At 45.3% G+C, this 23582-nt stretch overlaps 1 protein-coding gene across 1 annotated transcript in view; it reads right to left on the bottom strand.

Moving 5' to 3' along the window:
* The window catches only part of LOC144023308 (mitogen-activated protein kinase kinase kinase 12-like), a 35771-nt gene that overhangs the window by 2929 nt on the left and 9260 nt on the right, over positions 1-23582 (bottom strand). Inside the window, exons 6-11 of the mRNA XM_077528592.1 lie at positions 6238-6396; positions 6010-6118; positions 3698-3807; positions 2441-2557; positions 2229-2366; positions 392-1055 (exon numbers count right to left, since the gene is read on the bottom strand). Coding sequence (XP_077384718.1) covers positions 392-1055; positions 2229-2366; positions 2441-2557; positions 3698-3807; positions 6010-6118; positions 6238-6396 — 1297 coding nt within the window. The remainder of the gene's footprint in view (positions 1-391; positions 1056-2228; positions 2367-2440; positions 2558-3697; positions 3808-6009; positions 6119-6237; positions 6397-23582) is intronic.

Genomic DNA, 23582 nt, shown 5'->3' on the forward strand with positions numbered 1-23582 from the left:
TACTCATGGTCAACATATCGACTGAATTTCATACTGTTCAGTGAAATTGGGTTTGGGTACGACAGCGTATTAGGGGACATGTACAAATATGTATTTTGAATGATGGAAATCCTTCCAACATACTTTCTTGACATCAAGTTGCCACCAGATGGCGCCAAACCAATACTGTTATTGTTTGTACACTGTTCCAAAAATAGCTCAAAAGTGCTGAGACATTGTGATTTTTCTGGGAATTTTGGAGAAGTCATCAGACGTCTGATGAAACATTTTCATTGCTATTTCAGAAGCGTGCATCTATCTGCATCTATCTGGCAGCCCTTTTTGCATGAATCAAAATCCACATATTAGCTCTGGACTTGATCTTGTCGATGGCCGTTTCCCGCCACCTCACCTGACTGCGCGTGACCGCCGCCCTGTAGAGCAGCGCCGACGGCGTGAGGCGTTGACTCCTGGGAGAGCGCGTGATCACCGCGCCCTCCTCCTTCTCCTCGCCATCCCGAGGAAGGCGGGGACTCCCGGCGGACGACGGCCGTCCCGCCGCCGCCCCCCTGCCGCACGGCGAGTCGGGACTGCTGGCCAACGGGACGGAGGCGGCGTCTTCGCTGGGCGTGTCGCTGCGTGGCGGCGTTTCCGCCAGCTCTTCCGTCCCGGCGCTCGCGTCCGGGCCGGCGTCGGGGCCGCCGTCCTCCAGACCGAGCGGGGTCTGGCACTTCCTACGTCCCTCCGCCTCCAGCGTGGTGGAGATGAGGTCGGGGCTGGAGGACGACATCTTCTTGAGCAGCAGGTCGTGCTGCAGGCCTCTGATCGCGGCGCTGGGGTCCAGACGCTGCTTGCTGCTGGGGACGGAGGTGGTGGCGCTGATCATGGCTAACGAGGAAGACAAGGTGGCTTTGAGCTGGGCCAGCTCGCTGCCGCTGCCTTTGCCCGCCTTCCTGTAGCGAGGCTTTCCTCGGCGGGAGCGGCCGGGCGACGTGGACCCCTTGCTGGGGATGGTCACTTGGGTCATGGACGAGTCCAGTTTGGGAAGGATGACTTCGGACTTGAGTAAGTCTGGCCTAATGGAGACAAAGGGGGCACCCTTCAGTCAACAAATTTGAGGCTGACGTAACAGACTTGGGCTCGACCGATTTGGATATTTGAGACCCGATATTTGGAAGAATGAAATTCTGATAACTGATTCACTGGATGATTCATTTAAAAAATATATCATGAATAAAATCACAGTAATAAAGATATGAATTAAAGGCATATTATTTGACTGTTTTACAGTAGTACTTTTTAATTGTAATGTATTAAAAAAAAAAAAATTTGGGGGGATGTTTAAAAAAAAAAAAATACAATATATAATATTGGTCGATTAAATTGGCTGGTAGATTAATCGGATCCTAGAGGAGATGTACAAAACATTGTCAAAACGCATACCTACAAGAACAAAAGTTTTGGCCCACCATGAAGAAAAAAAAAAACAAGATAAAAGCTGTAATATTGTGAAAATTCAGTTCAATTTTTAAAAAAATATATTTTGAAGGTTGAAGTCTTGATATTTCAGAAAGGAAGTTGTATTTCCAAGAAAAAACAAAATATATCCTAGATAAAAATGTTGAAATTGTAACATTGCAATAACAATGCATATTCAAACTTTTTTTTAAATACTTTTTACATTAGTCATAACTATTAGAATTAATATTGCATTTTTTTTTAAATTAAATTCTTATTAAATAATTTATTTAAAAATGTTTGATTATGTGCATAAAATTACAAGAATAACACTGCAAATGTTCAACTAAATTCTTATTAAAAGTTTTGTCTTTTAAATAAAATACTTTTTCCATAAAATGACAAGAATAATGTTGCATTTTTCCCCCAAAAATTGTATAGTTACAGGTTTAAAGTCAAAATATTCCAAAAATAAATCATTATATATATTCTAAAAAGAATAACTTTTTAAAATGTACTTTTCCCTTCGTTTTTTTTAATTTTTTTTATCAACGCACATTCCTTCTAGCAATACATGTAAAATACCACAAGGTGTCAGTATCACCCTGCAAACACCTTCCAGTTGTCTTCAAAGGTTGGGGCAATTTGATTTTTAATTTTTAATTTATTTTTTGCTTTTATTTTAGCTTTAACTTTTTAGCTTCTTTGATTCAAGTCAAAGTTAGCCACATAGCTAACATGCACTTGCGAGAATGAAAGAAAAGTATTTTCTTGAGCGTGTCTAAACTGACCTCTTGCTGTGCGCGGGCAACTTCTGAGGCACGTTGCGTTTCTTCATGAGTTTCTCCATGGAGTTGGAGGAGGCCGATTGTCTAGAGCTGTGGTGCTTGAAGCAGCCCGGGTACTTCTTGTCCAGCGACTGCTCCCTCCTGAGGTCACACACAGTAAATAGTCACAGTTTGCTCCCTGCGGTGACATCTGGATGTGAGGTGAGCTTTCGTACTTGAGCAGCTCCTTCTCCTTGAGCTCCAGCTGCAGCATGATGGCGTTGAGTTCCATGTACAGATTGTTGGCTCGCTCCAGTTTCCTCTCGTAGTGCTCCCGGATGTCGAGTGCATGTCTGTTTGGAGGAAAATGTCATTATGTAGTATGATGGAAGAAATGATGATTGTGGTATCTAGATTTAATCAGTGATGGTGCTGATTTATAGGTGCTAAGAACTTTATGAACAACTGCCTTTTTCATTTTTATATATTTTTGATATTTTTATTTATTGAATAGGATTTAATTGAACCATTTGTTGTATTTGTATTTGTTTGTTTTGTTTGTTTATTGAACATATAAACAAGTAGCAGATATAATTTATAAAATTATTTAACGTATGGATTTCATAATTAAATGCTTCATTATTTGATAGATTTTTAAAGAGATACTTGATTCATTGAGCCATTTTCAGCAGTAAAAAGTTAATATTTTGTCTAGAATCAATATGGTAACTTCATTATTTTTCATGTACAATTAATACCTTTTTAAAAAGTAATTTTTCTACTTGCTGTCGACTGATGATGACATCAGATGTGCTGAGGATGTAGATCACGACCAATCACGGCTCAGTTTGCTGACCAAACCGGGAAAACAGGTGAGCCATGATTGGTCTTTATCTACTTCCTCAGCACAGGTGATGTCATCATCAGTCGACAGCAAGTAGAAAAATTAAAGATATTAAGTGTACATAAAAAATAATGAAATTACCACATTAATTGTAGACAAAATATTAACTTTTCACTGATGAAAATTGTGCAATGAGTCAAGTATCCCTTTAAGTTCTATTTCAGGATATTTTAACTATTATTTAATGGTTAATATTATTGATGTTTAGTAATATATTTAAAATTATTTTTACAAAAATCCTCTATTTTGTGAAATTATTAAATTGATTTTTTTTTGTTAAGGTCTTATATTTATTAGAATTATTACAATTAATAATTTTGAACTGATTTAACCTACTGGGTCATATGTATTTAAAAAAATAGTTGCATTATTAAAGATTATGAATAAACACATTGATTTTGTCAGACCTTATGTGTGTGTAAAACACTTGTAAATTCACATTGTTTCATGGAAAATTTTCAAATTCTTATAATTTTTACCCTAATCAAAACATACTGTAGCATCATTACTATTTTAAAGGCTGCATTTTGGCATGTATTTACATATTGCGGTGGCTACACTGCCTTAGTGGTGTGCTCCACGTTCTGACCTCAGCTCCTCCCTGCGCCGTTTGATGAGCTCCTCATCCAATCGGTGAAGACACGTTCCCTCCGACTTGATCTTCTCAAAGTGGTGCCTGACCTCATCCCTCCACTCGGCCTAAAAAGAAACAAAAAACTCATCGAATCAGTGCACCTAGGTCACGAGGACATTTCCTGAACCGCACTTAAATTGCCCGATAATACAAACGCATTAAAATAACATTCATCTTTTCAGTAACATCTGCATCACGGAGACAAATCAATATTCAGGGAGCAAAAAGTGAACATGAACTGACAGGCCGTGAACACAAAAAAACACAGACAGACAGTGAATCGTGACGGCCGTTATTTGATACCCGTCGTAGCGTGGAGGTCAGATACGCGTGCGCGTGTTTCTTTCTGTGCACGAGTGATGCTCTTCTTATTAAGCTAATGGACTGCATGTGCACCCTTCAATATCGCCAGGCCCTTTCCTTGCTCCACACCATTAAAGAAATCAATACACTCCAGCAGCGGCAAATTCTTCTTCTCGACGTCACAAGAAAAACCCATTATGGGGCAGTAGAGGAGAGAAACTGTGGCGGATGGAGGACGGGGAGAAATAAAGGATAAGTGGCGAGAGCTTGATGGAGATTTTGCGCCGTGACCTTTAAAAGAAATAGGCAGTATGCGTGGCTTTTGCTATGACACACTCGACTGGTTTGAAATGACGGGCGTTGGCCGGGAAACGTGACAAACACAAAGAAATAACAGCAGCGACGTCCAGGAAGGCTCAAAGGAAGCTCAATCATTAGGCGGCTCCCGGGAGGCCAGAAGGGGGCCCCCTGATGTAGCCGCACCAGACTGGAAACAAAATGTCACGCCTTTGACAGCCAATTATTAATGGAAGTGCTCTCTCGTTTTTCCCGTGGATAAACATTTAGGAAGTCACTTGTCATTAAGATGCTTCTTGTTAGTGGGATTTTGCGTAAAAGTGGGACGCACTGGAATTACTTCTGCACTTGAAAATTAGGGAAACTGTGAAAAACAGGGGTAATTGAAAGCATCAGTGGGAAGGAGACAAACAATGGAGGGGAATGGGATGCTCTGTAATTAGCTGAAGAGATAATTTTGAGTTAGAAGTGCGCTTAAAAATGGGGAAAATGCAATTACTACGCCATATTGAACTCATCAGTAGGAATGAGGCATTGCTAGAAACAATGGAAGAGGAACGAGCGCGCATCCGCTTTATTTTCTGTATTTCTCTGCCTAGGGAGAAATTTTATCGGTGAAGATTGTGTGGAGCTACTTCATTAATCCCGAGGGACATCAAATAGAGTCTATGGTTGCACGGTGTACGGGCACTAGAAATCTACCACGGTAACCTGTTGTCAAAAATGAAATGATCGTATGAATTTTCAGTAACGATGAAATTCAGCATGAAATAGAAATGTTTGCTATAAGCTGTTTATCAGTCAGTCCAGTAAAATATGTACAGTGTTTTTATGTGGAAAGATCAAAAGTTGGATGAGTGCCCTCTGTTGCTACTTGAGGCTACACAGTGCACTCATCAACAGTACGGCAAATGTGGTGGGAATATTGTATAATAAAGAAGTGTAAACTATAGTTCCCAACAGTAAAGTACTAATCTAAAATACATTACATAAATAAAACCGGAATGCTCATGTATGAAATGAATTAAAATGAAAAGAAAGAGCATTTCCATTATAATTGTAGTTTGTATTAAATAAGCATAAAAAAGATTTTTGTTAGTTTTTTTTTTTTTTTTTTTTTAAAGCTCACTTGTTTTTATTTTAAAGCTGCTTAATGCAAAAAAAAAAGAATTTCGAATCACTACTGCCACGTGTGGCCAAAAAATGAAACTGCACACTTTCTTCTTCATGTACACAATGCGCATGACGTCACATCAGCAGGGAGGGAATTTGAACCCAAATTAAGTCTGAAAACTACTGGCCAGAGGCTTACAGGAGTATCAATTGTGAACAGCCAAGGTGATAATCTGCTAATTAGATGTATGAGTCATAAATGGTCAAATAAAAAGGCTATTGTAAATATATTGTTGGTCAAATTTCTACATTAAGCAGCTTTAATGAATGTTTTTCTCAATTTTAAGATGACCTTTTTTGCTCAGAGGAGCAGGAATATGTTCTTGATATCCAAAACTGGTTTTAAATCTCAGTGGCGCTCACAGGCAACCCGCCAGGCTTCCCGTTCTGTTTGGACGGATTGTGACTGGAGGATTTTCCCTTTTTTAGGGATCAATCAAGCAATCTGAATCTCAATCTAAATGTGGCGTCTTCCAAGTGTATTAGAGTCATACCTGTGACTGGAAGTAGGTTTCTTGCGGGGTGGACAAGATGTCCGCTGACGCGATGTCCAAGTGCAGGAGAATCTGCCGGAACGAAGGCCTGTTTCTTGGTTTGCAATTCCTATTTAGAAACCCGAATTGGTCAGCAATATGGCAAGAGAAAATGGCCTAGCTTTTTTTTCGTGTGCGTTTATCTAAAAAAAAAACAACTTCATTTGGGTTATCTTTCCGCCTGCTCACCAGCTTTGCCTCAAGAGCAGTTTGAAGCTGTCAGGGCAGCTGTCCGGTACGGGCAACTGCAGGCTGTTGTTGCCCACTCCCCAGATGATAGCGGAGGAGTCCACGTCCTTATAGGGCACCTCTCCCGTCAGCATCTCCCACAGCACGACGCCGAAAGACCTGCGCGCACACATACAGAGCGATATGATGATGCAAATTATTTCCAAAAAAGATGTGACGGGAACAGATGAAAAGGTGGCATTACCGAAATGTCACGCTTGAAACTTTATGGAAATGCATCCCGCTTTCCTTGCGACTGTTATCTGTGATGGACACTTTATCTCGCTTAAGCTGCTCAAGTCTTTGGATATGGAAATGCTCCATATTCCGCCATTTCCACTTCGATAAGAAGTGATGACATTTTTTTTCTGGTATCGCCAAAATATTTAACAAGTCATTGTTGTCATTGATGAGCCCCCACGGGAAGGTTAGCAGTCTACAGAGAGTCTGTTGTTGGCGCCTTCCTTCTGTTGCTATGGTGACAACATATCCAAGGAGCCAAGAGCATCACTCACATACAGCATCCAGATGGCGTGTTTACGTTTGTAACATTGACATCTCGCAGCTCATCTCCCTCACTGCTTGAATAATCAAACGTCTAAACAGCATGGTTGCTTGTTAGAGTTGTAACAACTATTGCCTAGGTCCATTCCACCCTCTAATTTTTTTTTTAGTTTGCTTCTCTTGAAGCAAATTCTCTGCAGTGCATGAATATGCCAATGCCCAGACAGGATCCAGCCTGGTCAGCTCTACAGGTGGTCCTTGCCACCAACAAAACTCTTTTGAAGCCGCTGACCAGGTGACAAAGGAATTTATGCGTCTGCCAAAGGAGTGTATTTCCAGCAGTCGGCTCGGAGCCCGAACAAATGGCTCCAATGGTTTGGAATACACAAATGACCGATCAAAGGAATGTTCATGACTTCTTATCAATCACAAAAGGATACTCTGGCGCCTCGCCCTTCCTGGAACGTCTAGATGGAGCAACAACACCTCCAAGTGGCGAAACTTGGAACTATCCTTAGTGACAATTCACATAAGTAACCGCATTTTACACATTTATATCATGATAATTCTTGACAGACAACTGAACTACGAATGATTCATGTTATATCTTTGTGTGTATGAACATCCTATTTCATGTGTACTCCATAAAGAATGAAAGATAATCAATGTCTCTCAGTTCAGTCAGATTAGACAAGTAGAAGTTACCTCACAAGTTAGTTTATGATGCATTAATTACAATGTGTGTTAAACGGGTTGTGTGGGAAAACTGATTTGCCAGACTGACCAAATTTAATGCCAAATTATTAATCTTTTTAATAATTTTCCTCTGAGAGTCTGCGCGAGCGAACAGAAGGGTGTGCCTTCACCTGCTCGCCCCACCCAGAGACTATAAAAACACGAGCAGACCACTGCCCGCTCTCTCTTCTTTTTTTGCCCTCCTGCTCTCTTGCCTGTTCCTGCTCTCACAAGCCTCTTCCAAAAACTCTGGCCCGACTTGCAAGTGGGCCAGCCAGGCTGCTCGAACTCTTTTGTCTAAGAAACTTGCAAACCACGTGGCTTTTTCTTTCCTGGCAGGATCCGTTAACGAGATCGGATCCTCGCGCCACGCCACGCCAAAGCAAGTGCAAACTGCAACGCTGACTAAAGACTCTTTTGTTTTTTTGTTTATTTTTTTTTTGTTCCACTATCGGTGCTTACCCGCCCGACCTTCGCGGCCCCGGGGTACACTTGCAACGTACCCCCGGACTCAAGGTTGCGCACCTCAGCCGCTCAGCACCTCAACTGCTAGTCGGTGGTGCCCCGCCGCGGTGCTAGCTCACCTCCAACGGCTGGCCTTCCCCGTACGCAGGCGCGTACTGACCGAGCTGCAACACCTGAGCTCGGACAGCTGCCCAGCAGAACCAACCTCGCCAAGTCGACCAACCAATCAAGGGACGAGCCGCGCAACCACGTCAGGCCCCTGGCGCGGCTCCCTCGCTAACCTGTGGAATAAACCTTTTTTTTTTCTTTGCATTTTTCAACGAACATTGACTCTTTTTTTCCCCCTTGTCAAAAAGGCCGCCACTTCTGTTCGTTGCTACGCAACTCCAGGGCTCGTAAGTGCGCTTGATTTCTACCTCGGCGTATCCACTGTGTGCCACTTACGTTTGAAACATCACAAATCTGGCAGGTCAAATTTTCTCTTTTCCCTGTTTCTTTATTCATTCGCATTCCTTCCTTATTTTCATTCGCTTTATTTTATTTCTTTTCTTCTGACGGTAGAATAGTTAGATAGGCAGTATTTTGATTCTGTAGTGTAGCAATCGTGAATAAATGCATGTTTTATAAACTTTATTCCGCCTAAGTCATCTGTGTTTCCGAGTGGATTATTATTCTTTTGTTAGTACAACGAACCACTGAATATCGAGTGTGGCGACTTTAGATTATCAATGACTGATAAAAGAAGGATTTTGGTCGTTGTTTGCTCCTGTTAATACGAAGCAAAACAAACGTGGTGCCCCAGAGGTTATTGAGGTAAATACAATTTACCTCTGTAACGTCCAGATTATTAATTCGTCCAAAAGACGACCCAATTATCGCTACATAATGGTGCCGGCCGTGTGAGGCTACAAAACATAAGAAGATCCACTCGAAAACACAAGACTTTGGACGTGAAAAGTAAAACGCATTTCACGTAGTGTACCTAATCATTTATCTCTGTGCAAAAAGGTAAACATTTCTTCTTACATAGAACTGCACTGACTTTCCCCTTCAACTTTGAATCGAGCGTCTGGTTAGCCGCCATCTTGCGTGTGTTACCACGGAGTGACGTGCTATAAGTAAACGAGAGTAACGGGATTGATTGTTGGAATAAAAGTAAGAGCCGGTCACCGTTTGAAAAAAATAGTGGCTTGTATTTGAAAACGTACGTGATAGAACTCGAGTTGTGCAACTTTTAAATTTCAGCTGGCTGAATTTGAAGTTGTTTGTCTTTGTGTTGTTGTGTTTCCGGAAATTGTGGGAAGTCACGTGACAGCCTACGTGCGTCGCGTTGACCCGACTCGAGTTACGTGCTTCGGAGTAGCTAACCGCGAGCAACGTAAACGACGTCCGAGTCACTTTCCCCGTGTTCCTCCTACACCTAGCTTGTGGGAGAAGTTTGAGTCGTGACTGAGCTTTTGTAGCCGCCGACTCAAAGTTTCAGCTCGTGGCGAGCGGATTAACAGAGCGCTAAGACGTTAGCTGCTTACCTGTACCGTGTACGCATTTCCACAAGGTGGCGCCATAGTCCTTGTGAAGAGCTGTGTGGCTCGTGGAGGCGTGGTTGAGTACCTCCCCCTCCCTTCTCATTGGCGAGTTTGAGCCACGCCTGTAGACGCCCCGAAAGGGAGCGGGTCTCGCAGGTTGTCAGCTGTCAGACAGCGTTTGAGCTGTCAATAGACAACTGACCCCCCCCACTGCTGCTTTAACGCCGGTGGTCCTTGCTCCGCGATAATTCTGATTCAATGTCACTTCACATTGCTTTTTGAATTGTTTTCCGTGTCGAGCGTTGTACTTAGTGAGTGTCGTCACCGTTAGTACACAAGGATAATAAAAAATTTATCCACGTCCGATTAAACGCAGTTGTAGGCTTAATTGACTGTTTGCGTTTAAGGATTATAGTAATAGCTGACCGCATTCTAGCCTTTTACGCTGCCTAGCGTGAGAGTAATTACGGGTGCATCAACAAAACATACTGCTGGGTCAAATTAATACAAAGGAACTATTTACACTATTGTGTTTTTCTTTTTTTCCTCTTTTTTTTTCGTATTCCCTTTTATCCAGTTTCATACTAGGCTAACTAGCTATATTCTTGACTTAACATTCCACTTAATTTCAGGTTTTGTGTTTGTTTAGTTGGTTTGGTAGACCTAGTACTATTATTATTATTTTCTTCCCTTTTATTTGTTTTCTTCTCATTTTTATCCATTATTTTTAACTTTGTTGTTTTTGTTTGTTCTTTTGTTTTTGTTTTTCGGTTGTGTCTAGTTAATAAGAAGGTGTGAGTTCGAATGAGCTATTATTAGAGAGGCAGCTCTAATATTTCTGTATAGTTCTGCAGTTTTTGTGTCCCAAAAACCCCGTCCACAGGACATTTGCATGAAACTGTACTGACACTGTAACCAGTCATTTGACTAAGACTATTAACCCCTTTTAAGTTTATTTCCCCCTTTTTCTGTTTTATTGTTTATTTAATTTAATTTTAATTTCAACTTTTAACTCGACTTCCAAAAAAAAAAAATTTTTTTGTTTGAATTTTTTTTTTTTGATTTAGCTTTTGGGATTGACCGCTGTAACATTTTAGAGTTACCCTGTCCCTCGTTAAGCTATTCTTTGCTGAGTGAGTCAAGTTGAAGTTAGTATTATTATTATTTTATTTTATTTTATTTTATTTTGCTTTATTTATTATTTTATTTTTTTGTTGCCGTTTGTTTTTGTTTGTTTTGATAACTGGAATTGATTTCTCCCAACTATAGTGTAAGCTGTGGGTTGCATAGCCCACTACAAATCTTTTGCTTTTGTGGCAATTCCCCTTTTGATAATTTGAACCCAGTGTGTATTGTTGACGATAATACTTGATAGCGGTAGTTAGCTAACTGCGTACGCTGATTAACTAACTATTAAACGCTAGTACAAGTGTGATCGTTTAAAAAGCTATTGACAATATGGCATCACTCCGAGAGACTCCCAGCCCCTGTGAGAACCTAGATACCTTGGCTCAACTGGTGCAGAAGCTGACCAAGGACTTCTTACCTGGATACGCTGAGTCTATTAGGGATGCGGATGTCAATACGCTAAATGATAACCTCGCGCAGCTCATGAGTGACGCTGAGACCAAAGCCCCAAAGGACAAGTCACTCATTCGAATGCTCGGATGTCTGACTTTGAACCTTGCCGCACACTTGAAGCTGAGCGATGCCGAGGACTGTCAAGTGAAACACCAACTTGACATGGCACAACAGCAGAGCCGTGATGCCACGGCACAGCTTGAAGCCGCCCACGACCGAGTGAAGGTCGTGGAGACCCAGCTGGATGACGTTAAAGCGCAGCTGGATGAGGCAGAAGCCCGCGCAGATGCGGCGCTAGCCGAAAATCTGGGCAGTGATGCAGATGAGTCTGCTTTCACTCCCGACTCCCATCAAAAGATTGGTGAGTTAACCCAAGCTCTCGCGACCGTCGAAGAGACAAATCGAGAGCAAGAAAAACTGCTGAGATCCGCGGCAAATGAAATTCACAAACTAAAAGCAGAGGTGACTGACTTGACTGAACGACCGTCAAAAGACCAACTTCGGCTAGCAGAAGCTAATTACTTTCGGGTTAGTTCGTCGCTAGCTCAGTCAACCGATGAAGTGAAGCGCCTCCAAGTTCAGGTACAGACCTTTAGGGAGGAACGTAATGCCGAAGTGGACCGCTCATATGACCTGCGAACTAAATTAGCATTGACTGAAGCCGAGGTTACCCGCCTCCGACAATGCCAGCAGGAATATGAGACAGAGTTAGCTCATATTAAACATGAGTTACAACGCGCGCAGCAGTTGCATGAGGTCTCCCGAGGAGCCTCCCGGCCGGGAGCTCCACCCCCACACAGACCTCCTGATCCCAGAGCCACAGCACCACAGCTCAAACTGCCACCTGAGTCCGGAACCGCCTGGAGGACGCCGCCAGTGACCACCGCCGCTTTAGGCCTGGCACCTCCAATGGCCGCCTCCCCACACGCTTTCGGGCCATCGGGTGATGACAGTTTCCAACGTGGACCCATGTCGACTCCCCCGTTGGAGGGACAAATGGGCGTGGCCTGGAAAGATTTGGACAAGCTGGCTCGAAATATAACCAAATTCGAACCGAAACCAGGGGGGTCCCACAACACAACAGAGTATTTGAAAGACATCAACTATCATCTCCAGAGGTTCCCAATGGCAACCGTGGAAGATAAGTTGTACTTGATCAAAATGACGTCCAGCCGAGCAGTCAGCAGACTGCTGGAACGGCAGCCCGCTGATGTGTTGTCTGACCCCTTTGCACTGCACAAAGCCATCTCACGCGAGTTTGACGGTTCTCCTGGGTTGTCGGGCATGGAAGTTGCCATGTTCGTCAAACAGGGAAAGCAGGAGTCTCCTCAGGCTTTCTATAGTCGTCTTCGCGATGCCTACTTTGGGACTCATAACGAGCCCAACATGGAGGAAGATCCTGGTTTTAAAACATTGTTTGTCCGAAACCTCCAACAAAACCTTAACCACTATTTGGGACTGGCTTTGTGTCCTGAGACACTGAATAGCTCGCAGCTACGTGACTTAGCAGCTAGGGGCTATGCAAAGCTAAAATTATCCGCCCCCAAGGTAGGCGACGCAGGAATTTATAAAGTGGACGTGGGTCCTCCTTCAGAGCTGGAGGGAGCTTGCTCCTTTGCTCCGAGGGAAGACCAGACTAAATCAAAAAAGTCAAAACAGTCCCGCGCCCCGCGAAACCGGAAACCGCGCTCCAAAACCGACTACTCGCGTGACGAGAAATCGGACGGAGAAAAGCAAGCTGACGACCGCCGGCGCTCCAAATTTGCTAAAGGTAAGCCCGATTCGCGCTATCATCCAAAACGTGATAAAGTCGAACGCGCGCCAGCAACCGATTCCTGCCGCGAGTCCCGGAACCGCCAAGCCGACTCCGAGACTGACCACAACGCAGTTGCCAACGGCATATTGAAGGCACTCCTGAAATTGTCAAAAGACTCGTCAAAAGACCCGCCTTTATGACTAACCGACGGCCGGATGCCCACTGAAGTGACCCACCAGCAGAGGTCACCAGAGGGGCCTCCAGTAGCCGACACTCAGACACCTACTAAACTGCCTTCTGACTCAACAATATTGGTACTGCAGGCTGATCCAAATACAGCAGACCCGCATGTATCGCGATTAACCGATGACGTGAGACCGTTCCAACAGCTTTTAGGTGACCTCACCACCAGGGGGATGGCTCGTAAATTCTATCTGAGCGTCACCCTGGAGCGAGCTCTAACCTACGAAGCCCTTGTAGATCCCGCCGCGGACATCACGGTGATGTCCAACACGGTGTTCGAACAACTCCGCGCCGCGTCACAAGCTAACAGTCGACCGCTCCGCCTACGGCGGTGCCCACTCACCGTTAGCGCTTTCTCACCTACTAACACAAAGCTGGAATCTGTCGCGATGGTACACTGGTCCATTGGCCCCATGGAATTCATCCATCCAGTCTATGTGGGACCCATTGAGTCAGTCCCCCTTCTTATTGGCCAAGACCTGTTGTTCCGCTTCCAACCCATCATAGACTACCAGAGACTCCAGATTTGGGCCCAGGTGCGTCAGGCCCTGCCGACATTTCCTTCGGGCCCTGACCAGGCTCAGCTCTGCACTGTGACTCGGGCGCAGCCACCCCACGGGGAAGCAGACGCCCCCACAGGGAGCTCGGACACGACACAGTCCAAGGCAGGACCCCTCGCGTCCCCGACAAAGGACCGGCTGAGAAGCCACGACACCTTTCTTTGTGACCTTGACCCACCCCCGCCTGATGCAGGGTACGCCCCGCGCATCATCGGAGGTGTCCACGTGCAAGGTGCACCTGTTCTTGACGCCGTCCTCGCCTTGTGGGCTGACAAATCAGCCATTTCTGCAGCATTCGCTGACAACTTGCGAGATCTTGACCCAAACATTCTTTTCGTCTCCAAGTCTTGCCGGTTTCCGTTGAACACGGAACCTCCTCTCACAATAACCGCAGTGGGCGTGTGCGCTTTAAACCTTCAGTGGAAGCAACACTCACTGACCCACTACTTCTTGGTTGTCCCGGATGCGCCTCACACCCTTTTCGTGGGTGCAGATTTGCTTGTTCGTCTTGCCGTCCAGGTGGACACCATCAACAACGTACTGTGGTCCCTCACCAACTCGGAACCTCTAGCTTGTGTTCCCAGTCTTCCAAACATGAAGTCCGGACAGACCGTCCCAGATGCTTGCGAAGTCTTAAATGAGGATGAAGTGATCGCTCCGGCGACCACGATCAACATTCCGGTTCGCTTGGTGACACGAGCTAACCAGGTCTTGAATGCTCGCTCCGCTTTCTTCCAACCTTCTTCGGAGTTCATGAACCTGTCGTTACTCTTGGAGGCCACGCCCATCGTGGACGCCTCCCTCACCACTCTGATCTTGGTTCACAACCCCCTTTCGTACGACGTTCGCATACCAAAAGCGACCCGTCTGGGCCTGCTCATCCGTTCCGACTTCCACGACTTCACTCTAACGGTGCCTGTGGTTGGACACATCCCATCTGACTTGTTCTTGACTGAAGACCCCGGTGGCCGAAGACTCACCAGGCCATCTCAGCTTGTTACGGTCAACCCTGCCGGTCCCACCAACGATGAAGACATCGCCCGAGTGGACCTGGGGACAGACCAACAACTGGTGATTTATGCCTTGAGCGCGTTGCCTCCAACGCCCTCGAGCATTCCCTCTGGAAACCCAGAGAAACCTCAACCAACCACGACTCCAAATGGGGACCTTCAACCGTACCCAGAGTTCGAGGAGCACCTCCAAGAAGTTCTGCACCGCGCCGACGCGCTCCGGTCCGAACAGGACCGCGAACGGTTGCGCACCGTGTTAATGAAATACACACCCTCTTTCGCCAAGGACTCTTTGGATTGCGGGTTGACGGCACTACACGTAGTCCGCATCCCGACTCAGCCCGGCGCTCCTCCAACTTTCGTGCGCCAGTACAAGATTCCGATAGCTTCTTACGAACCAGTACAGAAGACTATCGACGCCATGCTGGAAAAGGGCATCATTCGCCCCTGTAACAGCACCTATTCGGCTCCATTGTGGCCAGTCTTGAAGCCAAACGGTACATGGAGACCAACCATTGACTATCGCAAACTGAACCAACAGGTTCCTCTTTCGCGATGGCCCATGACACAACTTGAACAGGAACTTCCCAAGGTTCGAGATGCCAAATTCTTCACCACCATCGATGTGGCTTCGGGGTTCTGGACGATCCCAGTAGATCCCAGGGATCAATACAAGTTGGCATTCACCTTTGGCAACAAACAGTACACTTTCAACCGGTGTCCATTCGGCTACGCCAACTCGCCAGCCGAATTTAACATCTTCCTCAACAAGGCGTGCCCTGATGCCGCCGCCAGGGGCAACCTCATTTATGTCGATGACATTATGATGAGGAGCTCCTCTTTGGATGACCATTTGATGGAAATCGACCACGTTCTTGGACAGCTGTCTTCTGCAGGTGCCAAACTGTCCCTCCTGAAAGGTCAGTGGTGTCGCACGAAGGTCAACTACGTGGGGATCTTGGTTGGGCCGAACGGGATTGAACCACAATCCAGCCGTATTCAAGGCCTTCTTGACATCAAAACCCCCACCGATGTGTCAAAATTGCGCAGCTTCCTTGGCGTGTGCAACTATTCGCGCCAGTTCATTGAACACTTTGCTGACATAGCACGCCCTCTTACTAACCTGCTGAAGAAAGACACGCCCTTCGATTGGGGTGACGAACAAAACAACGCGATGAATATGCTAAAACAAAAGCTGGGCTCCGCTCCCTGTCTCGCGTACCCCGATAGCAACAAGGAATTTTTCTTGGAAGCAGGATTCTCCGACCATTGTTTGAGTGCGGGTCTATACCAAATGTACGACCAGGATAAACGCGTCGTGGCGTACGCCAGTAAAACGTTGAACGGCCCTGAGTTGAAATACTCCGACTGCGAAAAAGCCCTGCTTTCCACAGTATGGGCAATCAAACATTTCTCAAACTACATTGGATGTCAAAAAGTAACGATTGATACTAACCATCATCCGGTTACGTTTCTTAACAACCAACGCATTCGAGACGGTGTCGTAACGAACGCGCGCATTGCCGGCTGGCTTATGGCGTTACAAAGTTACGATGTTCGAGTCCGGTACGCGAAAAACGCAAAGTTACCGCTGGGTACCGATCTAGCGATTTGCCAGAACTGTGTGTCAACTTCCCCGACCCCGCCGACAGACGTCGCCGTGGCACCGATGCCGGAATTCACGCGTCACCGCTATTTTGAGGAACATGTCTGCAAAGACATGCCTACAGCTTACGTGGATGGCTGCTCTTACCACCACCAAACCCAGCTGCAGGCTGGGGTGGGCATCGCTTGGGTCGACGACACACCGTGCAAACCACTGCTATTCCAATTGGGCCCCCACTCTTCTCAATATGCGGAAATCGCTGGCATCCTGATTACACTCAAATTAGCAGTTGAACACGGTGTCACGGTGCTGGTTATCTGCACTGACTCAAACTATGCCCGCCTCGCCTTCACCTGTCATCTACCGGTGTGGCGTCGAAATGGTTTCCTTACGTCAGCGAAGAAACCCGTTAAACACCGCGACCTCATTTTGACATGCGACCATTTGGTTTCCTCCAATGATATGCATGTCTATTGGAAAAAGGTCCGGGGACACTCAAAAGTCCCAGGACCTGACAAACATTTTAACGACCTAACGGACACGTTAGCCAAACAAGGGGCCCTCAACGGGACTCCTTGGACATTTGATACAGCTTGGCTGCCCACCCAGCCCACCCTGGAGGTCCACGTTCTCACGCGCCGCCGCGCTGCGGCCGCCGCTGAGTCTCGCGACGCCCCCACACGGACCCCTACGGGGCCCGTGGCGTGCGTACCGCCCGTCCGAACCTCCGACTTGGTCGCCCAACAGGCCGGCGACCCCGCGCTTTTCAAAATAATTCAGCACCTTTCTGATCCTGTCGCCAACCCCGTGTCGCCTGACGCGTTGAGTGACGACAGCGACCTCAAAGACTTGCTCTCCGTGCTGCAAAGGCTGCGTCTCGTTAAAGGCCTTCTGGTTTATGACTCCGCGTCTCCGCCTGCCCTGCGGTTGGTGGTTCCACGGAGCCAAAGGGGGGTCTTGCTAACATACGCCCACGACGCGCCTTATGCAGGCCACCGCGGATTCAAGGCCACTGTCACCGCACTACAACAGGTGGCATACTGGCCGCGCATGCATAATGATGTAGCAACCTACATCAAAGGATGCCTGGTTTGCTGCCAGTTTCAGCCAGCAAACCCGAGTCACCGAGCACCACTCCAACAGAAAGGAGTCAACTTCCCATGGTCTGATCTCCAAATTGATTGGGTGGGACCACTGGTCAGATCTCTGAGAGGGAACAAATACTTTCTTACAGTAGTTTGCGCGTTCACCAAGTGGGTAGAATGCCTGCCTGCTCCAAACGACACCGCACACACCACTGCATGCCTGCTGATGAACCACGTGTTCTCCCGTTTTGGGTTGCCCTCACGGGTTAACTCAGACAGGGGAACCCACTTCACAGCCGAGGTGATGCAACAACTTTGGCAAATGCTCGGAATCAAGGCCCAGTTGCATATTAGCCATCACCCGCAGTCATCAGGACAGGTGGAGCGGACTAATCGCACCGTGGTAAATTTGCTGAAAAAGTTTGTTGTTTCCAACCATCGGGACTGGGACACCCGACTCCCACTGATCCTCATGGCAATTCGAGCCACCCCTCACGAATCCACAGGGGTGGCCCCTTTTGAAATGATGACCGGACGGCGAATGACGCTCCCCCTGCACCTGATGTACCAGCCAGGCGAAACAAACCTAGCCACGGCATACACGGCCTCCCAGTACGTGGAGGACTTGCAAGCCCACCTCCGAGCCACGTTTGCATTTGCCCAACAACGGCTTAAGCAAAGTGCAGAAGGTCAGAAAACCTACTACGATAGGAAAGCCTCACAAACCGAGTTTGAAATAGGTGATCGAGTATGGTATTACTTGTTCGCGCAACCAAATGCTAATACTCCGCGTGCCCAGAGGGGCATCGCCCGAAAATTTCTTCCCCGGTGGTCAGGACCACATGAAATCGTCGACAAACTGTCACCCGTCGCCTATCAAATTAGGATGAATAAAGGACGTCAGGGGGACCAACTGAGATGGGTCCACCGAAACCAGATCAAAAGTCACTGCGGGTTTGAACGTCTGAGAACGCGATCGAGCGAATCTCAGGACCAGCATAGGTGCGGAACTGACAAAGGGGGGTCACCAGCCGACTCCGAGTCAGCGACCCAACCGCCACCCTCGACAGACGCGCCAAATTCCGCCGACCGACCTCGCTGACTACGATGTTTGAAAGTATCACACGTGCAAAAGGGGGGTCAACACCCCGCTGCACCTACCGAACCCCTCAGTGATACCATACCGAGCGACGCTAATCCCCTTTTCTTTGTTGATTGCGAGAGGTTAGCATACTGTGTTTTGCTACTTATTTGCAGACGCTTGGTGCAACACTTAAGGATACGGTCCTAGCTGTAACACCGATAGCATTATGCAGAACTAGACTAGACAACTACAAAATGATTTGCAACTCAAATTCAAAAGATTATGTACACTCAAGGTGTTATGATACTTATGAATGGTATGCTGCGTGAAATCAGTTTTTGCTAGCCATAAAAAGCTCCCCCGTACTTAAGGCCTTCAAAAGCAGGTCAGAGTACTCTTTTTAAAGCGTTAGTGAGTCTAGCTAATCTAACTAAGCCCCTTTGCCTTCCTTCCCTTAGTCTAGCGCGACTGCCAAGGATACTCTGATTTTTTTTTTTTTCTTTTTCCTTCCTTTTGCTCCCTTTTCTCCCCTCCTCCCTTTCTTTCCCTTTTCCCTTCAGTTATTCTTGGATAACGCACGACTTTTGGGGTGTTTAATTACACCATAGGAAGACGCGATAGCTAAGTACCTAGCAACGATAGTGTCGCGCTAACCGACCTAAGACTTTTTTTTTTTGACGAACACCCCCAGGGGTGGAGATTTGCACCGACACGCAGGTGCCTGAGACAACCTCCCCGTCTTTATAAGAGAGTTATGGCCTGAGTATAGTCCCGGGTTTTTGAGTTTTAGAAGGCGACAGCCTCTTTTCTCGTTCTCTCTCTCTTTTCTTTAATTTGCTGTTCGTTTTCCCCTAGTTACTCATAATATGATACTAGCCTTATAGCCTTAGGAAAAGTTTTCTTCCTTTTCTTTTGTTTGGAATTTCGCGTCTTGCGTCTTTCCCAGGCCCGCGCCTGTTTTGGGACCCGAGTCCCTCAGTTAGCTGACACAGTACCAAGTTAGACACACTGTTAACTGAATACACATAGAGACACATTGAAAACACACAGACGTACCCTGCATACACATAACCAGGCAGAGGTTAGGGAAAAGTGGCACCAGTGGTATGTCTTGAGTGTTGCAGCAGAGCGTGAGTGGGACTCCGGCCGTCTGACCGTGGCCTGGACCCTGGCCACGCATCATCTGGACCCGCCAACCTGGACATCCTGAAGATTCATCCCGCTTGACGAAGGGGGGTCTGTAACAACTATTGCCTAGGTCCATTCCACCCTCTAATTTTTTTTTTAGTTTGCTTCTCTTGAAGCAAATTCTCTGCAGTGCATGAATATGCCAATGCCCAGACAGGATCCAGCCTGGTCAGCTCTACAGGTGGTCCTTGCCACCAACAAAACTCTTTTGAAGCCGCTGACCAGGTGACAAAGGAATTTATGCGTCTGCCAAAGGAGTGTATTTCCAGCAGTCGGCTCGGAGCCCGAACAAATGGCTCCAATGGTTTGGAATACACAAATGACCGATCAAAGGAATGTTCATGACTTCTTATCAATCACAAAAGGATACTCTGGCGCCTCGCCCTTCCTGGAACGTCTAGATGGAGCAACAACACCTCCAAGTGGCGAAACTTGGAACTATCCTTAGTGACAATTCACATAAGTAACCGCATTTTACACATTTATATCATGATAATTCTTGACAGACAACTGAACTACGAATGATTCATGTTATATCTTTGTGTGTATGAACATCCTATTTCATGTGTACTCCATAAAGAATGAAAGATAATCAATGTCTCTCAGTTCAGTCAGATTAGACAAGTAGAAGTTACCTCACAAGTTAGTTTATGATGCATTAATTACAATGTGTGTTAAACGGGTTGTGTGGGAAAACTGATTTGCCAGACTGACCAAATTTAATGCCAAATTATTAATCTTTTTAATAATTTTCCTCTGAGAGTCTGCGCGAGCGAACAGAAGGGTGTGCCTTCACCTGCTCGCCCCACCCAGAGACTATAAAAACACGAGCAGACCACTGCCCGCTCTCTCTTCTTTTTTTGCCCTCCTGCTCTCTTGCCTGTTCCTGCTCTCACAAGCCTCTTCCAAAAACTCTGGCCCGACTTGCAAGTGGGCCAGCCAGGCTGCTCGAACTCTTTTGTCTAAGAAACTTGCAAACCACGTGGCTTTTTCTTTCCTGGCAGGATCCGTTAACGAGATCGGATCCTCGCGCCACGCCACGCCAAAGCAAGTGCAAACTGCAACGCTGACTAAAGACTCTTTTGTTTTTTTGTTTATTTTTTTTTTGTTCCACTATCGGTGCTTACCCGCCCGACCTTCGCGGCCCCGGGGTACACTTGCAACGTACCCCCGGACTCAAGGTTGCGCACCTCAGCCGCTCAGCACCTCAACTGCTAGTCGGTGGTGCCCCGCCGCGGTGCTAGCTCACCTCCAACGGCTGGCCTTCCCCGTACGCAGGCGCGTACTGACCGAGCTGCAACACCTGAGCTCGGACAGCTGCCCAGCAGAACCAACCTCGCCAAGTCGACCAACCAATCAAGGGACGAGCCGCGCAACCACGTCAGGCCCCTGGCGCGGCTCCCTCGCTAACCTGTGGAATAAACCTTTTTTTTTTCTTTGCATTTTTCAACGAACATTGACTCTTTTTTTCCCCCTTGTCAAAAAGGCCGCCACTTCTGTTCGTTGCTACGCAACTCCAGGGCTCGTAAGTGCGCTTGATTTCTACCTCGGCGTATCCACTGTGTGCCACTTACGTTTGAAACATCACAAATCTGGCAGGTCAAATTTTCTCTTTTCCCTGTTTCTTTATTCATTCGCATTCCTTCCTTATTTTCATTCGCTTTATTTTATTTCTTTTCTTCTGACGGTAGAATAGTTAGATAGGCAGTATTTTGATTCTGTAGTGTAGCAATCGTGAATAAATGCATGTTTTATAAACTTTATTCCGCCTAAGTCATCTGTGTTTCCGAGTGGATTATTATTCTTTTGTTAGTACAACGAACCACTGAATATCGAGTGTGGCGACTTTAGATTATCAATGACTGATAAAAGAAGGATTTTGGTCGTTGTTTGCTCCTGTTAATACGAAGCAAAACAAACGTGGTGCCCCAGAGGTTATTGAGGTAAATACAATTTACCTCTGTAACGTCCAGATTATTAATTCGTCCAAAAGACGACCCAATTATCGCTACAGAGTTAAAGAACCACGATGTAATTCAGTCACTTTTAAGTAGCGTAGCATTTCGAGCGTGGTCTGTACCAGCCAGGACAGGAGTGTTGGCTTTAGCATTGGTGCTTTTTTCCATATTATGCTTCAGAATAATTATTTGCAAATGCTTACTGTGTATGAATTAGGGCTGTCAAAATTAGTGTTAATTTTGAGTTAATTTAAAGTTCCATTAATGCCACATTTTTTCTTTTCTTTTCTTTTAACCTTTGATTAATGGCCACCCCTTTTTTTTTGGAAAGCCTGTACTGGGGTAATTCCAGTCATGAGGCCTACACGTCCACTTCTAAATTTAGCAGTAATAAATTTAATCGCGCATAAATTTATGGAAACTAGGATCAAGTTGCATTTTACAATTTTTAAAATTTTGCAGAATTTCACAAGTTACTTCATGTTAAAGATTAGATAGCTGTTCATACAAAAAAAATAAAAATGCACTGAGCTGTCACCAATGTCTTACAAATGCAATTATGCCATCTAGTGGGGAAAAATGACCAACACAAATTAATATCACACTCGTTTTTTTACAGTACAGTAAATCTTTTTAATTTTAACTCAATGTTAGGAATTCTTATGAAATTACTATATCAATGACTAAAAGATGCAGCCATATTTATATTAGTTTAATATTTTTCCGTTATGTTAACAAAAATATAAAAACAAAAAATAGTTTATTGTACATTTAGAACAAATATAAAATTCGTGATAAATCACAAGTTAGCTATTGAAGTCACGCGATTAATTACGATTACAAATTTTAATCTTAACTGGTACTTTTGTTAGCATTTAGCTGTTAGCATGCTATTTGGTTCAGGCCTCTTACATGTCACATTTACAGCATTGTATTTATATTTGAGGGATTGTTAAGAGTATAACAAAAAATATGCAGCATAGTGGCTTGAAACTTGAGAAAAAAAATTGACGCTAAAGTGGTTCCTTACCATTGTTGCAGTTTAACATTGGAAAACAGTTGTTTCTACTACTTTAGCGTGACCAAATGCCCTCTACTGGTATAATTTAAGCAACGTTGAGAAGATGATCAACTTTGAAATGCGGCATTATAACAGCTCTTGTAGTATTTAAGCTAAGTATGAGCTAAGTGTGTGCTCTTACAATCAAGTGGCCGGTGATTTACATACATTAAGAGCCACTCTATGATATGCATAGGTGATGTGCTCTCATTCTGCATCCAAAAGCTTTTTAATCCTGTTTTCACCTCTCGGCTAATGCACTGCTGGCCCCGGGCCAGAGCAGCCGCAGGATTGGAAGGTTATTCCAGCCTCTCCTGAGCACTGCAGCATCTGGCAAATCAATTATTAAATTAGCCAGCGCTTCTTTTTACGATACGGGGATGAAGAGGGAGGGAGCGAGGGATGAGTAGTGGGAGAGCTGAGGGTTTAGCACAGGGCACACCATCAAACATGGCAGGGAGCCTATAGAATTTCTTGTAATGAGATCTTATGATAGATTTTCTTGAAACACGATCCCTCGCGTTGTACAGTAGTAGCTTCAAGTCCAGTGGGGTTTAAATTGGGGTCCGTGAGCCGTAGATTGGGGGTCCACAAAATGATTTGAAATAAGATATTATAATTATGATAATATCAGCAAATGGAAAAGGGTGTGCCAATCAAACACGTGCAATAAACAAACTAATCCTCTTTACTTTAGCTAAGGGTCAAATAAAAGCTCTGATTTGATTGTGGCATGTTGACATAGCACATAAATCTGACATCCCTACATGAATATAGTTTTGCTTTTTAAGAACAAAGCCTATTTATTATAGGAATAAACCCTATTTTGTTTTTAAAACATTTTTTAATAGAATATAGTCCTATTTTAAAGATAATAAATATGTTTTTTCCAGAATAAATGTATTATATTTGAGAATAAAGGTATATTTGTTAAAGTTTGACTTT

The sequence above is a fragment of the Festucalex cinctus genome, chromosome 8 (genome assembly GCF_051991245.1).
Source record: "Festucalex cinctus isolate MCC-2025b chromosome 8, RoL_Fcin_1.0, whole genome shotgun sequence".
NCBI classification, from domain to species: domain Eukaryota; kingdom Metazoa; phylum Chordata; class Actinopteri; order Syngnathiformes; family Syngnathidae; genus Festucalex; species Festucalex cinctus.